At 53.3% G+C, this 16249-nt stretch overlaps 6 protein-coding genes across 6 annotated transcripts; 3 read left to right on the top strand and 3 right to left on the bottom strand.

Annotated features, from left to right (window-relative positions):
• Positions 1–936: 936 nt before the first annotated feature.
• J4E83_009486 (uncharacterized protein) lies at positions 937–3263 on the top strand (the record flags this gene model as incomplete). Its single annotated transcript, XM_049336371.1, has 3 exons — positions 937–1002; positions 1055–1415; positions 1465–3263. 3 exons carry the CDS (start codon positions 937–939, stop codon positions 3261–3263), a joined length of 2226 nt encoding a protein of 741 aa, XP_049184470.1.
• Positions 3264–3674: 411 nt separating this feature from the next.
• On the bottom strand, positions 3675–4720 carry J4E83_009485 (uncharacterized protein; the record flags this gene model as incomplete). Its single annotated transcript, XM_049336370.1, has 2 exons — positions 3675–4316; positions 4370–4720. The coding sequence occupies 2 exons, from the start codon at positions 4718–4720 to the stop codon at positions 3675–3677; spliced, it is 993 nt and encodes a 330-aa protein (XP_049184469.1).
• A 397-nt stretch (positions 4721–5117) lies between these two features.
• J4E83_009484 (uncharacterized protein) lies at positions 5118–7312 on the top strand (the record flags this gene model as incomplete). The annotated part of the gene is made up of 3 exons (XM_049336369.1): positions 5118–5168; positions 5234–5524; positions 5576–7312. 3 exons carry the CDS (start codon positions 5118–5120, stop codon positions 7310–7312), a joined length of 2079 nt encoding a protein of 692 aa, XP_049184468.1.
• Positions 7313–9153: 1841 nt separating this feature from the next.
• Positions 9154–10319, top strand: J4E83_009483 (uncharacterized protein; the record flags this gene model as incomplete). The annotated part of the gene is made up of 3 exons (XM_049336368.1): positions 9154–9327; positions 9379–10093; positions 10147–10319. 3 exons carry the CDS (start codon positions 9154–9156, stop codon positions 10317–10319), a joined length of 1062 nt encoding a protein of 353 aa, XP_049184467.1.
• A 1108-nt stretch (positions 10320–11427) lies between these two features.
• J4E83_009482 (uncharacterized protein) lies at positions 11428–12757 on the bottom strand (the record flags this gene model as incomplete). The annotated part of the gene is made up of 2 exons (XM_049336367.1): positions 11428–12110; positions 12163–12757. The coding sequence occupies 2 exons, from the start codon at positions 12755–12757 to the stop codon at positions 11428–11430; spliced, it is 1278 nt and encodes a 425-aa protein (XP_049184466.1).
• Positions 12758–14178: 1421 nt separating this feature from the next.
• On the bottom strand, positions 14179–15809 carry J4E83_009481 (uncharacterized protein; the record flags this gene model as incomplete). Its single annotated transcript, XM_049336366.1, has 3 exons — positions 14179–14906; positions 15008–15129; positions 15175–15809. The coding sequence occupies 3 exons, from the start codon at positions 15807–15809 to the stop codon at positions 14179–14181; spliced, it is 1485 nt and encodes a 494-aa protein (XP_049184465.1).
• Between the last annotated feature and the right edge of the window lie 440 nt (positions 15810–16249).

Below are 16249 nucleotides of genomic sequence, written 5' to 3'. Positions count from 1 at the left end.
TAGGCTTCTCGCGCTCCACAAACTCGATGGATAGCCAAGGAATCTGCATACAATGATATGCATCCACTCACTTCATCTACCAAACTATTACAATACTACTGACTTCTTACACAGGCTGTTTGTGATGGTCGTGTTCGCGAATCGCACGCGATGTCTAGTTGACAAACTTGGAAGGCTCTCATGTTCTTGGCAACACAAAGCCCGCTGTAAAACGACAACACGATCAGTCTACATAAGGATACGTCTAATGAAAACCTGCTTCCAGAATCTGGGAGCCTGATTGAAGAACAATGAGGTCCATCCATCAGCTGGCCTCATAGCTGCTTGCTATGACGCGGCGACGCACGGAGACACTTCCGCGGGGCTGTGATAGACCTATGGAAGCTGTGAGCCTGTTCACGATAGCCATAGTATTGGAGCTGTTATCAAAGCGGCTAGGTCTTCCAGCCGGAGTACGCTCCATCATTGTGAACCGGCTTCCGACGACTGCTTTTCTGTACCTTTTTTCGACTACATTTCAGAGCTAGAAAGTGGCTTACCTCGGCACCTGGTTGCTTTTGACCCCCATTGTACGAACGCAAGAACACATTCAGAACAATCGCCATTGTGGTCGCTTACACGCTTGGGGAAAGTTTGCTTCGATTGCAGAATATGGAGCTCATCAAAGCCACGTGCTCAAGAGTGATGCGCGAACCATGGGTGCCATAGGTTGGGGAATGACACCCGCCCATGTAGGCTTGGCGCATATGTGGAGCCGCGGGATCGACGAACGGCATGACGTCGAAGCGCTAGCTTCCCTCGTCATCCTGATCAACGCGTCGTTTGGGAGCCTGGAACCTTGGTACAGCTCCAATGTAAACTCTACCAGAGCTCTCTCCACTTTCTATCAACCACAATTGCACTCCACTCCACGTGAAAGTGACACCAACTATCGCAATGTCACTCTCATCATGCTTCGGGTCGCGCAAACGCGACGACGACCAGCGTCCTTTGTTGCCTCAGGTACGTCAGCTCAACTGTCTGCAACGCGACGCGTACTAACGCTGAATGATAGTATCGCGATGATACAACGCTCCAGCGTGAGGTGCACCAGAAGCTCCACTCGTACCAGATGTTGAGGGCACTTTCCATGGGATTCATGCCGTCGAATGAACAAGTCATCATCAACCTCCGCAGCTTGCTGTCTGCAGACGTCCTGAACCCAGAGAACCCAGACTTGAGCGACTCAGGACGCCTGCTTGTCAAATTTACGAAACAATGGCTTCATCAGTTCATTGACACGATGAACCACAAGAACAGCGAAGACCAGATTCAAGACTTCCTTTGGTACCTTTCCAAGTCCAGGATTTCTGTTGACGTAGAGGATATCGCGAGGCGGACGACAAGGTCAAAGGCGAAGGCGGATGCTACTGCAGGTGCGTACTCCCAGATGCGTCTATATCTCATTTACTAACACGGGAGCAGCATACCAGAGCCTCCAAACCGTCGGATCCCTCCTCCTTACCAATTCAGACTTCCGCATCTTCCTTTCTGATCTCCAAACCGTCGGACGCGAAGTCTTCAGAGACACCGCATTCACACTGTCAAACGTGTCCAAGAAGGCTGCGAAGAAGATTGAGCCCTCACAGGCAGAGTACAAAGCGCTTAAGGAGCCAGGCGCTGACGAGGGCCCTCCACCTTCGGCCGAGGATCTGGGTAACGATGTCGCCGAAGTAGCCCAGGTAGTTGGAAACGGTGTGGCCAAGGTTGCTAAGAGGGCAGACGTTAGTCTGGGACAAAAGCTACAGGGTGACGAGGGCGAATCTCTCATGTTCCGCCTGAAGAAGACGGTTACAAACCTGAGGCAGAAGAGGGACTACAACGACTCTGTCTCGGTGCTGGCACAGCTCCTGAAGCGCTACGCTTTGGTGTACTCTCGCACAGTCGAAGATGCCATGGGCACGCTCGAAACCGACATCGACACGAACCCAGCGATGGACAAGGCCGTCAGGAACTTCTGGACATTCATCAGCTCGTTCGGAGATAAACAGGAATGGAAGAAGCTCGAGGACGCCTTCCACCAGGTCTTGGATCACTCTCGCAAGGACCCAGAATTTGAGGATCTGCTGACCGACGTTGGCAACTCCCTCCAGAAGCTGCTCACCGACCCCGACTTCTTCGATCACGTCGACGAGAAGTTCCAGGAACTCCGGAAGAAGGCCCAGGGTGTTGGAAGCGAGTCTTCGCTCCGTCAGGATGTCGATGTATTCTTTGAGCAAGCCCAGCGAACGTTCATGGCCGTGACGCAGGATGAAGACATTGCGAAGCTGATCAAAACGAGCACGAGGATCTGGAACATCTTGTCGCCCATGCACAACTACACCAACAGCGAATTGGTTCAGGACGCCATCAACGTCTTCGTTCCTCTCGGAATCCAGGCTATCCAGTACATTCCTATCCCCCGTCTGGAGGTCTCCACGCCCGAGATCGACATGCTCCTCGAGAACCTGATTATCGAACCCGGAAAGACCGTCAACCACACCTCCTTCCTGCCTTTCCGCTTCAAGGTAGAAACATACAACGACTTCGAACTCCGCAAGGCCCGCTTCCGTGTGGCGTCAAAGGCTACTTCCAAGTTCACCATCAAGATTGACGGTCTTTCGTTCCGTGCAGATGAAGTCGGCTTCCTTCTTCGCGCACACTCTGGTCTCCTCCGTCTTGCCGATGAGGGTATCGCATCTTTCCAGCTCGACGAGCGCGGTATCGACATTCATCTCGACGTCGAGGTCGGCAAGGAGAAGCTGGAACAGATCCTTACTCTCAAGGCTGTACGCGTCCACATCCACAAGCTCACCTACAAGCTTCGCAAGTCCAAGTTCAGCATCCTCGGCTGGCTATTCAAACCGCTCCTCCGTCCCATCGTCCGCAAGGTCATGGAGAGGCAGATGGCCAAGGGCATCGCTGATGGTATCCACGCCGCCAACCGCGAGCTTATCTTTGCTCGCGAGAGGCTCCGCGCTACTAGGATCTCCGACCCAGACGACCTCAAGACCTTCGTCAAAGCTGTCATCACTCGTCTTACACCCGCCGACGATCCAGACGTCTACACGAGGGTTGGTGTCGACGCACCGGGCAAGGGTGTCTTCGCCGGCAAGTACGCACCTGGTAGCGTGGTCAAGCTGTGGGAAGAGGAGGGTCGTCGTGCAGCGGAGCGCATCGATGACTGGGATGAGGGTGGCTGGCGGAACGACGTTTTCGACTTACACGCCATGACAATGTCTTAGGCGTTTTGTTGCTTCTCTAACGATCGGCTCAATTTGTAAGGTGTAATTTCCTTTTCGGCATGGTTTCATGGGTTTATGATCGTCTCAAGGCCAAAATGTTTTCTCAGCAGTAAGGGCATGGTTTGCTTTTATGCGTGTATACGATATCCTAATGTAGTACATGGTTCATTTGATAGTTTTGTTACAAAGGTGTCAAATCATAATATTGACTACAAGTCTGCTTTCAGGCAGAGGTCTGATTCATGAACGCCCGCTCAAACAGCGTTATCATACAGTGCACCAAACTCTGACCGCGAGTTCGATTGTTTTTGTATGCTAGAGTGATCTTTCTCTTCAAGATGGGAAAAGCCTCTAGCCTGCCTACGTATCCCTCACAAATCAGGAATTCCAACCACTTTCATCTCGATTCGCCTAGAACGGAGGCAGGTAGAAGGGGTATCCGCCGTTCTTGATGCGGAAGACACTGAGCAGGAAGCTGTACATGCCGAACAAGACACCGGTCCACAGGAAAACGGCGAATGACTGTGCGCGCGGGTCTTTGATCCTGGGAACCTTGATGGCGAGAGAAATAGCAGCAAAAGCGAGGATTCCGTAGATGGCAGCAACAATCTGCGACTCGAGACCGTACTGGCTGCTGAAACCTCCGGCGAAGTAGTTCATACCACCCTTACCGTCACCCACGACATACGGTGTCTTCCTAATGTGGTTGAACATGTGGCCACTGGTGAAGAGAAGCACGGCGATGAGGCTGACGGCGGCCCAGAGGTTACGGTTCTGCAGGATGGGAATGATGTATGGCCAGGCGACTGAGATGGCCGTGATGCCTCCAAGGACGATGACGGTTGCGGAGATGTAAAAGACCCAGTCGATGGGGCGGGAGACGGAGGGCTTGGGCACGTCAGCAGGGAGCTGGCGCGCGATCCAGGCGTGGATCTGTTCGGCTTTCTGGGGGCCGGCGGTGAAGTCGAAGCGGACGGGTGCGGAGTCGACCTTTGCGTTTGCGCCGACGGTTGGGTGGAAGTAGAGGAGGACAGGTGCGGTTTGTAGCATCATCTATCGATTGTTAGTTTTGGAGAGTTTGTAGTAGAGAAACAGGGTCATCTCACCGACTGGAAAGTGTTCTTTCCGTCGACAAAGTCCAACGTGCCAAATACCAACCTCGTCTTTCCATCTTTATCACCCTTCATCCAGCTCTTGCCCAGCAAATCCCACTCTGGCTGAAAGTCCCTGCAGAGCATGCATCCGAACCTCGGCTCCAGGGCCGTCAAAAGCACAGCAACGCCATAATCTCTCGGAGACTTTGTCAATTGCGCATAACCGGCGTCGTCGAGCTTGAGCGGATGGCCCACGGAAAGCGACTTGGCGCGGGCGTCAGTGAAGCGGTCGCCGGTCGATTTCTTGGCTGCCAGAGCTGTAAAGGGCAGCAGCGAGGCAGTGAGGAGCTGTAACCACCGCATTGTGTCGTTTGGCGGGTGGAGAGTTGGTGTGCGGAGCTTTGGTGGGTTGGACTGGTGCTTGGGAACGTGGCCTCGAGCTCGGAGATGCGGCGTGCGTAATGCCAAGGCCGACACCTAGGCAGGGGTGCGCGACATGGGCGCTGGAGGTCAGCACTCCGGATTGTAAACCTCACAAGGACTGCTGGACTACTCAAGAGGCGATTCGTTCTTCTGTAGTTTTCGAGTACTGTTTCTATCTTTTCAGCGTTATTCGTTCACTTTGTTGTGTTGCTAGCTCCATGACGGCCATCTGCGCTCTGTTTGTTTACCCAGTCGCGTCTACCTAAAGCCCCACCACATTCCGTCCTACATCTACACCTAGCGATACACTCGCGCATCATTGAGCAGATATTATACCATGGTCGCCGCTGTGGAGGCAGATATGGACATCAACTACGAGATGAAGGATGTGAGTGAAAGACGGCTGGACCCTGTTCGGCTGCCGTGTCTTAGACCTTCCACTGACCCTTTCAGCTCCAACATTCGCTGCGGAACGCGACGCTGGAACTCAGCCTCGAGCGGAGTAAGCATTCGGTCGAAGCGGTAGTCAAAGACGAGGAGATCCGGAAGTTGCGAGTCGCCCAGTGCCTCCTGCAAGACGAGAACAGCGACCTACACGAACAACTCGAGGAGGAGCAGGCGCGCTCCGACGAGCTCGAGGCATCACTCGAAGAGGCCCTTGCGCAGTTGGACGAGCAACGAGCAGAGGCAGAGGCAGCACAAAACACCATCCGCACCCAGGCGCGGGAAGTCGCGAATCTCAAGGTAAGCACGTCCGGCCTATCGATCATTGCGCTATTTGCTTACTTCTCTTAGGCCGAGCTCAAGGCTATGGAGAACGTCACATCCGACTCCAACAAGATACTTTCCGACAAACTCGCCCTCTCACGCGAAATCTCATCACTACGCCCCGAAGTCGAACACCTGCGCGCCCAGGTCGAAGCAAACACCGGCCTGCTCTCTGAGAAACTCGCATTGCAACGCCAGATGACTACGCTACAAGTCGAACTCGAGAACGAGAAGCGGACCTCCGCCCGTACCATTGCGAAACAGGGGAAGAAGATGGAGCAGGATGAGGGCCTCCGCAACGAGTTGGAGGAGGTGCGCAATGAGCTCGCAACGGAGAAGAAGGACCGGATGAAGGCCGAGGCTGGGCTCACAAAGGCTGAAAAGGCCATGGAGAAGGTGCAGGCCGATCTGGAGTCGCAACAACAGGCAACCGAAAGTCTGCAGGCCAAGGTCGAGAGCCTGTCCAAGAAGGAGGCCAACAAGGCTAGCAAGCGCAGTGAGGCCCAAGATGCCGCGATTGAGCAGCTCCGCGAGGAACTACAACAAGAAAAGGCTGCACGCCTACAAGCCGAGAAAGCCCGCAAGGACACCGCCGCCCGAGATGCTGAGATCGAAGAGCTGCGACAGGAACTCCAACAAGAGAAGCGCGAGCGTCAGAAGGCGGAGAAGGCGTCGAGGAAGGGTTCGCAACAACCCGACGATCAAGCCGAAGCTGCAAGGAAAGAGCTGGAAGAAGAGAAGCGCGAGCGCAAGAAGCAAGAGAAGGAATACAAACAGACCTTGGCCGAACTCCAGGGCAAAAACGCGGTTCTCGACGACAAGTTGAGTGCCTTCCGCGAGAAGTTGCGAACAACCAAGGAGAAGTTGAAGGAGAAGGAGGCCGAGCTTCAACGGGTAGACCGGGCGCAGACCGCACCACCTGTTAAGAGCATCGCAGCTGCGTCTAGCAAGCCTGCAAAGACTGCTCGGAAGCGTATGGCCGCTACCGCTGAGCCAGAGACTATGCTGGGTACACCAGGAGACGGCTTCCCTGCGAAAAAGGCGAAGCGCGGCACTTCGGTCTCTGCCATGGGTGATACATCCACTTTCTCCTTAACGCCATTCCTGAACAAAGCTAGCAATATAGCACTTGACAGTCCCATCGTTGAAGAAGAGGAGGAAGAAGCCGAGCAAGTCGAAGAAGAAGCTGCTGAAGAACAAGGTACTCCGACAGCGCCTCCCAAGAAAGCCCTCAAGAAGACTGCCCAACCCAAGGTCAAGGCCCTCGCGCCATCAGCATCGAGCAAGGCAAACGCAAAGCCACGCAAAAAGAACGCTGCCCCAGTCCTCGAAATGGTCTCAGAGGAAGCATCTGAGCTCTCGCACAACACATCCAAAGACGCATCCGAAAACGCACCCGTATCCATCCCGACCAAAGACGACGACGGCCCATCCAAGAAGTCCAGCAAAGTCAAGCCTCGCAAGTCACTCATGTCCTTTGCCACGTTTACCGAGGAACCCGCAGCGGAGAAGAAGAAGAAGCGCAAGCTTGGTGCAGGTGCCGGCAAGACACTCTTCGATTCTGAAGATGCCGAAGACGCTGCGCCCCTGAAGCCTGTCGGTCTCAGCAAAGGCCTATTTGCGGCGAGGGCCTTGAGTAAGAATGTGTTGGGTAAGCAAGGACAGGGACGCCCCATTTCGGGCGGATTCAACATGATGAGTGAGGAGGCGTTTACCTTCTCGCCGCTCAAAAAGGATCGGAGAGGGGCGAGTATTCTGAAGTAGAGGAGAGGGTTTAGGGTTCGGAGATGCTGTACGATATTCGTTTGGTGCATATTTGGCGTTTGGTCTCACATCACGTATTGGCATTCGTTAGACTTTGGGTTATATGCAATACATACATTACAGTTGCATCCCACAATACATGAGCAGTGCGAAACACTATCTTCCATAAGTCTAGTTGAGGAATACAAACACAATTCTGTAGGACGTCCGGCAGACTAAATTTCTGTGAAGACCTCCACGCTGATACATTGCACTTTTTCGAACACTTGAGAGAGTGTCGTATGCAACACGCTAGAATCCACGATATCGTGTTCTCGAACCAATGTTGGTCTGCAAGTAGGCCAAATAAACGGACCTGGGCGCTTAAGTACCTGGAAAGCCATGTGCGGCGCGGAAACAGGACCATAGCGCTGGGGCGTAGTAGGCGAACAGTATATATAGGCCGTACTAACTGTGCCTCTTCAAGGCGAGCATACAACACGACCCCAAAACAGACCAACATCAAGGTCTTCCCCTGAGAAAGCCGTTTCGCGATGGGTCCAATGGAGTTGGAGTAAGATTTCAAAGAAGGCATTGTCTTTGTAGTCGAGCGCCTGATTGGGCTGTGCATTATTCCCACACCACTCATCTCGAGATGAGGGATGAGGGATGAGGGAATTGATGCTCACCGGCGACCTGCAACGGAAATGCGCGAGGCAATACGGAAAATGCGCAGACACTTCGTGAGGGAATTACAACTCGCTCACGGCGCGGCGAGATCGCTCGTGAGCGATATCTGACCGGTGCGGACCGGAGTACGAAGACAGGAAATGCGATATGCACTTCGTACACGGTGTAGATAGTACCGCCGTGGCGCACCCCTTGTCCAGATGGCTGCAAGATGCCTTAGACGCTGAAGCCATCCAGAAGGCAGAAGAGACAGCTCACGACTGTGCCGCAGAAGATAATAGCCAGCACCAACACAAGTGCGATGCCTCACGATGTTTTCCCGCGCCAGCGCGCTTACAAGTCGGAAATAACCCGTTTATTGTCAAGCCAACTCACCAGCCTCCTCGGGCGTTGTTAGTCCCCTTTCAGATATGGCCTAACATCCGCAGCCGAACCTTCGCCACGAAGCCCACCTACAGGGCTGAATCCGATGGCCGGGGGCACTTGTTGCCCGATCCACGAGGCGCGTGATAATGCCGAGATGGCTGAATTGGTGTGCTTATCGAATGGCCAGATCGCTGACGTCGGACATGTTTGAGCACGCCCTCTGTATGGCCCGTTTGCATATATCGAGTGTGCCTTGAGCGTATTTGCACGTCACGAGTAGACCCGAAGGGTGTGCTCTGGGCTTGGTTCCCGACTTAGCCGAGTGCGGGAGGCCTTGGAGGTGCGTGGATGTTGTGTGACGGGAATTCGATGGGTTTGTGTTAAACTGCAGAGGTGCGCGCTGGTATGTGTATAGGAAACCGAGGTCAATGTGTTTGTCGCGTCATCTCAAGGATCGTAGTGAGCCTTGTAGCAAGTAGTAATGGATGCGCATTCTACGCTGTCATCAAGAGTCCTTTTGGTCGCATGCGATGGTAAGACAGGTGCGCACAGCCCCAAGAAGTGGCCACATACTAGCGTGACAAGGGCAAGGGCACGAGCAGGGATCGAGCTAAGCTAGCTTCCCCGCTCAGAATGCATGGTGCTGTGAATGCAACTGCCTGGGTGCATATAAGCCAACGACACCCTGTTGTTGTCGAATAATGTCCCTCACGTATCCTTCTACCATCGCCGAGTCTACGCATTCTTCTTCCAGACCCATTCTACACGATAACGATACCATTAACAATCAACGTACTACCGCGACCATGAGCGACATCAACGGAAAGGCACCTGTCAATGGTGGCACCCAGTCACCTCGCACTGCTGAACCGGTTATCAAGGTTCAACCACCGCGTCGAGAGGATCTTCAGCCTAGCTATGCGAGGGTTATCCAGCCGGACGATGCTGATGCTGACACAAACGGCTGGTATGGTGGCATGGTATGTTTACCTCAAATCCACATCCCATGCGCCACTCTAATATCCATCTAGATCAACACCCTAGGGGGCTGCATCGGTACCCTGGGAGCCATCCCCTGCTGCATCGTCTGCCCCAACCCCTACAAGCCTGTCAACCAAGGAAACGTCGGTCTCGTCACAAAGTTCGGACGCTTCGCCCGCGCCGTCGACCCCGGTCTCGTCTACGTAAACCCACTGTCAGAGCAACTCGTCCAAGTCGACATCAAGATCCAGATCGTCGAAGTCCCCAAGCAAGTCTGCATGACCAAGGACAACGTCTCCCTCCAGTTGACATCCGTCATCTACTACCGCATCACCTCGCCCCACAAGGCCGCTTTCTCCATTTCCAACATCCGTCAGGCGCTTGTTGAGCGTACGCAGACGACTCTTCGCCATGTTGTTGGTGCGCGTGTGCTGCAGGATGTGATTGAGCGTCGTGAGGAGATTGCTCAGTCTATTCGCGAGATTATCGAAGAGACGGCTCTTGGTTGGGGTGTCGAGGTCGAGTCTATGCTCGTCAAGGATATCATCTTCAGCCAAGATCTGCAGGACTCGCTCTCTATGGCTGCGCAGAGCAAGCGTACCGGAGAAGCCAAGGTCATTGCTGCGAGGGCTGAAGTTGAGGCTGCCAAGCTTATGCGTCAAGCCGCCGACATTCTCAGCAGCGCTCCAGCTATGCAGATCAGATACCTGGAAGCCATGCAAGCTATGGCGAAGTCAGCGAACTCAAAAGTCATCTTCTTGCCCGGTTTGTCCCCCCTGTACGAATACATATGAGACATAACTGACTCCCTTTTGCAGCTCAGAACCAGACGGTTCAGAGCGCGCTCGCTCAAGCCGACTCCGTCGGCGAAGGACCCAGCTCCCACGGCGCCAGCCCAATGGGTGTGCAGAGTTCGGCAGCACAGGAATACGGCGGCAACAGCCACGGCTTCCAGAGCGCCATCAACTCGCATGTCATTGAAAACATGTAGAGAACTGGCTTAACAAATAAGCTCTCATTCCTCTCTGTATTCATGTTGCTTTTTGGTTTCTTGGTTTGGTAAGCGATGACTACGGATGGATGGAAACGACGAGGCAGATTGATAAGAGTCTGATGATGGACTTGGGCATTTTGGTTTCCGCGTTTCTTGATACCCTATTCCGGCAGCAGTATTATCGGTTCACTCGCTACTCGTTCTGATAGACACTTTTACGATGATGATAATGCCTGATTATACCCGATGAACTTAGTCTCATTAGCGGTGAATGAAATCTTGCTCAATACTGATCTGCTAAGATAGGAATTGCCGCATACGAGGGGGGATTGAGAGATGGAAAAGGGCGCATGGCGCGCCTGGGAGGTAGTCACATCATCTGGCTAGGGCGATAGCAGGGTATACAAACTAATGTATTCATTACACTGGACTATCTCTCTATCTATCGGTCCCCTAAAAACTCATCGTCGTCATTAACCCCCACGATGCCTTCCTCGACAGTCACCGCCAAACGACTGAAGCATGGCTCGCGCTGCGTGACCTCATCGGCGCCAATACAAAAACATGTTAGCGCCAGCTACCAAGCATATATAATCTCTGCTTTCTGACCTTTTCTCCTCTTCTCGACACCCTCAAATGCATGAGTGACTCTCCAAAAAGAGTTGTTCGTTCGTAAATGACCTTTGGAAAGTGAAGTGGTTGGCGATGACATGAACGTTTTGCGCCAAAAACAAGTTGGCTTGTGGCCATGTGGCAGATACGATGCAACTCTGGGTGACTCGAAACCAACAATCGAATGCTATGTCGAGTCCAAAAGTGAAGTTTCATGTGTTCATTCATCTACTTCAGCGTACTGTACTTCTCCTCGACTCTTTCCAAACCATCCATTTACCAGGTTATGCCACCTTGTATACTCCAAAACGTCCAAGCTTACATGCCATGGTCGCTCACTCAAACGCACAATGCTTGGCTCCAACAGATGCTTTGATACAAAGGAAATTTGAGATTTAAAAATGGAATAGTAATAGGAGAAGCTCCAGCTCCCGCAAAATGATCAACAAGAATGGAGGGAAGAATAACAGGGTGTCTGACCAGAAACACGGACTTATGAAGGAAGAACACTCTTGTCGGTCGTTCCATTCCCGTTCCCTAGTATCGGTCGGGCCTCCTTCTGTTGTGGTTCGCCATATGCCCACTTCGTCGCTGCGTTGACGATGTTTGCGCATACTGGGTCAACGTGCTTAACCCATAATGCCGCGGTTCGGTATAGGATGTAGTAAAAGACCGCAATGGCGATAAGAATGTGCGTCGTCGATCCACGCTGGAGGTCCTGTTGCTCGCCCTTCTCGTTCCTCGGCGGGTTCATGGCGGAAGGTAGGTAGATCATCCACGTAAGCACAGACTTGATAAAAGTGTTGTGCAGCAGGTATACAGGGAAACTGACGCGACCGAGGAAGTTGAAGACAGGCGACGTGAGGAGTTTGCGTGCGTTCCTTGAGAAGAAGATTCCCAGCAGGACAAACGCGGCTCCCAGGTGGTCCCAGTATCTTCGGATATCCGTCTTATCGGCGGTCAAGCTGTGCATGATGGTGGCCATTGTGTGCGACCAGCGTGTGTTCTGGGCCGAGTCCTGGGGAAATCCAGCCATGAACATGCCGCAGATTATCATGATGGCGGGGATGGGGGCGGGTAGGACGGAGGTGGCGGCATCCTTGTAGTGGTTGTGCAACTCGGCTACAAACATGCCCGTGACGATGTTGAGACCCTTGATGGAACCAACTGTAAGGTCTGCTCTAGTTAGCGATTGCCCAATTCGTTTGCTGGCCGGAACTATACACACCTTTGCCGACTTGCCAGAAATACATGTACATGATGCCGTAGATGATGAACCGCGCTTTCGGTCGCACCAAAACCGTAGCAAGCATGGTTGTATAGACCATGAATGCGCCTTCCAAGAACATATGCAGTGTCCACTGTGTGCCATCGTACTCGTCCCAGCCGGTTGTCCATGTCTCTGTTTGCGCCCTGAACAGCGACTTGAAAGCCATCCACAGCGTAGGCTCCTGTCGGTGCCAACCCTGCCGTATCCACTGCGCATCGACGTGCTTCGTCATATGGTATGCGTTCGTATTCGCCATGAACCAGGTAACGATGGTCGCCGCCATGGTGGGGAGAATCAGCCGTCCTGAGCGCGCGAGCGCACTTCGTGCAATGCCGTGGAAGGCAGCATCGTGATTTCCCTGACGCGACTTGCTAATCGGCCCAATCGAATTGACATATCCAGTTACGAGGAAGAAGAGGGCTACGGCGCTACGACCTCCGACGGCGAGGCGGAAGAAGGGGAGTTGGAAGAGGTGCGGCGCGGATTTTGCGTCTGCGGCGGGCTGGTGTAGCCATGGTACAAACGCAGTACATAGGTGACCGCATACGACCATAAAGGATGCTATGCCTCGGAGGCCCTATAGCACACTGTTAGCCCCAGTTACACGACTGTGCTTGTGACGGCGGGTACGACTTACATCTATCCAGTTGGCGTCGCGAGGAGGCATGGTGAGAGAATGTAGCGTGCAAAGCCAAAAGAAAGTCTACTATTCAAGGAAGGTGAGGATTTAAGAACTATGGTATGTGCTCAGGCGCATTGCCGTGGCTTCGAGACTTGCTGATGCGTGCCCAGGTGGCTTGGAAGTTCCGCTGGTGCCGAATTCCGGGTACCAAGAAGGCGAAGAACAACGGCGCTCGTAATGATGGAATCGCTGCCGCAAAGATCAAGACGGTCGGCAAGAGGGGAGCAGAGGTCAGAAGGAAGTGTGAGTGTAAACCAGCGGTTTGGCCTTGAGAAGCCAATGCACCCTTGCCCTACCGGTGGGGGCTACATCTTTTCAGGAACGCGCACCCTGCAGTAGACGCGGCTCACTGGGCAGATGCTGGACAGTTGGATAATGCCAAGAGAGGCTATCGGGAAGGTCACTTTAGCACTCTCCTTTGGCACGCCATCAGTGGTTTGCGGGCGCGGCAAAAACCCCAGGTAATGCTTGAACTTGATGGCAAGACTCTACCACAGATCACCCCTGAGCCGCATTGAGGTTGGTGCTCATGTCGCGTGCCCGGGCAGATGAAGCGTGGAGCATGATGATGGAGGGAAACGGCATCCCGCGCTAACAAGCTGCATCTGTGGCCTTTACAACTCCATCGCGTAGCGCACTCCTGACGATGGTCCCTATATCTGGAACTCTCCGCTGGCGGATGTAACACAGCCATTGCAGCTGCACTTAGCCATGATCGTCCGGAACCGTTCCTTACTACAAGACCAAATTTAACGCATGTTACGAACCACGAGGCGAACATTCAGCACTCCGCAAAGCCAACTACCCGCGTATCCGGATCACGATAGCGGTACCACTGCTCATCGGCGCATGGAGGCGTAAGCTAGTGCGACGCCTCGTAGAATCAAGCACACGGAAGAACGTTTCGTTGTCTTGGCGGGCTGACGTGGAGGGCCGCTTTAACCGAGACTGCAACCCCTGAGCCAAGTTAGGGGTCGCTGCAACGCATCGTCATTTGCCAGAGCGTCCGTCTCCGATAGAGTGCCGTTTCAAACCTGAGCGGCAACAATGTCTTGTGTGTCTTGACAATCGCGCGGCAAACTTGCCAAGGCCTCACCGCGCATGCGGCTGGGTATACAGAAAGAATACGTCTTGTTACCCAGATGTATCTCTCCCTGTGTTCGCGCCCTTCTCGCGATAATCCGATTGCATTCTCGTAAAATTACAGGGCTACTTGGAAGAACGTATTTCCACTGTCACGATAAGTCAACTAATCATGAGTCAAAATTTGAGATACGCCTTCGACGCCTCTGTCATTGCACTCCACCCGCCTTGCCCATCGTAGCGTGTGGCAACTGCTCGAAGCCGCCACCCAGGACCGCAGGCAGCGTGCTTGCCGTACCTGGCGCTATCCTCGTCCACGATACCCCAATCGAGAAGCCGGACGCGTGCTCAGGAGCGATGACATTGTCATTGGCCTGACACAAGTTGGTTAGCAAATATCGGCATGCATGGCTGTTTGCCGGATCGAAGAGCCTTACATCAACAAGCAACCAATGTAGCTTCTCCTGCAGATATGTACCAACAACATTCTCATCCATACTGCGCAGTTCCCCCATGCGCATCCGGTCTTCCAGCGCTGCTGTCAATGCAACCACGCTGTTGATCTGCATCTCGGTCTTCACCTGGCCAACGGCATTCTGGAAACCTGCATATCCAACGAAACCAGGCTCAGACATCCATTCCTGAGTATTCGCGGGTCCATTGCTGACCTTCATGGTTGAGTCTAGGAAGACGAAAACCTTGGAAACATCCCCAGGACCTATGTGTTGCGCACGTATGACCACGGAGTACTGGTACTGGGAATCGTTGCTCTGGGGACTGGCAACATGCTGTTCGGCGCGTGCGGTCTCCCACGAGAACTGTGACGTTGCATTCGCCCCGTACAGTGCGTTCACTCTACCAGCCAGAGTGTCGGTTGCGGAGAGCCCGAGGAACTCAGGATACGTGGAGCCGAAGATTGTGTGGTCGCGAACAGAGGCTGAGGTCCAAAAGTCGCCTGCTGTATTGCGATGGAATGGATAAAGAGCTGTCGACGTCAACGTCATCAGATATCGAGTAAGCGGTCCGTGATGCACTCACGTGTATTTTCGTCCGCCTCTGAGTACGGTGCAGTTGCAAACGTCGGCCAAGGGTTGACGTGGCTCTCGACGAAGCTATCCGGATGAAGGTCTTGCCAGATGGCAAGCAATCGGTCGACGTTGCTGCAATAGTCAACACCCCACTAGAGTAGGTCGCGCGATACTTACGTATGAAGCAACCAGAAGATGGGATCAAATGCAGAGTACGCCGCATCGTACATGTGACCTCCACGGCCAATGGCATTATGCAAAGTATCATGCACCGACTCCAGACTATTCGGGATGGCGCCCTGAGCATCAGTTTCCGCCATGCTGTTACTGACGTCGAGATAATTTGCTTGCATGCCTAGCATCTGGTAAGTCTGCTGCATGAGGTTCACCCGATTGCTGTCTAGAGACTCCGCTACAAGGTCGTTCTGGGATTTCGCACTCACGGCCATACTAGCCGGGTATCGCTTTGTTGAATTCCAGAGTATCCACGGTACACTCTTGAAGTCGTCAACTGGCAAAGGATGGAAGTAGTATGCGTACAGCGGATTCGGAACGGAAAGTGTGGTTGTCGACTCTCCACTTGGAACTTCAATGTCAACCACTTCTTGTTGTACGATCGCGGGGAAGGAGCTCGTGTCCTTGGGCGGTACAGCAGCGGCGTCCCAATACGGCATTCGGAAGGTGCTTAGGGCATCGTACATTCTCTCTTTCGCTTCTCCCACCGGAAACTCCGAGATTGCTTGTTGAGCATTGGAGTAGAGCAGTTCCTTTTCAGAGTCAGTGAACCGGATAATTCGCAAGTCCCCTTCCATACTTCTATGAGGCCGAGATATGGTCTGTGCCAGGTGGGAAACAGGTTGCTGCCATGAGCACAGTAGCCGTTGCTTCCGTTCGGATGTTTGCCAACGTCATCCCATGGTATGTAAGGCCGGCCGTGTATGCCTGGTTTCGATCAGCATATCCCAGGATCGTATATGGTCAGATATTGCATGGAACAGTCACATAGCTTACCCGCAATCTGATAGTAAGAGAACTTGTCGTATTGACCTACGCTCTGCAGCCGCCGCAGTCCTAGCAGATAGACGTTCAACTGATCTTTGTTCCGCTCTAACTCTCGTATCTCTAATCGAGGATGTATGGTATCGACACCCAGTCCACGAACGCCAAGGATAGGATGTATTGAATTCGCTTGTCGTGTTTTACCGCCCTTCCTTGGAACGGCAGTTGAGTTTGCTGGGGCATACAACATGGA

Source organism: Alternaria metachromatica (assembly GCF_023757995.1).
Source record: "Alternaria metachromatica strain BMP 0045 chromosome Unknown scaffold_33, whole genome shotgun sequence".
Classification (NCBI taxonomy): domain Eukaryota; kingdom Fungi; phylum Ascomycota; class Dothideomycetes; order Pleosporales; family Pleosporaceae; genus Alternaria; species Alternaria metachromatica.
The sequence above is the reverse complement of the archived record's forward strand: the minus strand, read 5'-3'. Positions and strand labels throughout refer to the sequence as shown.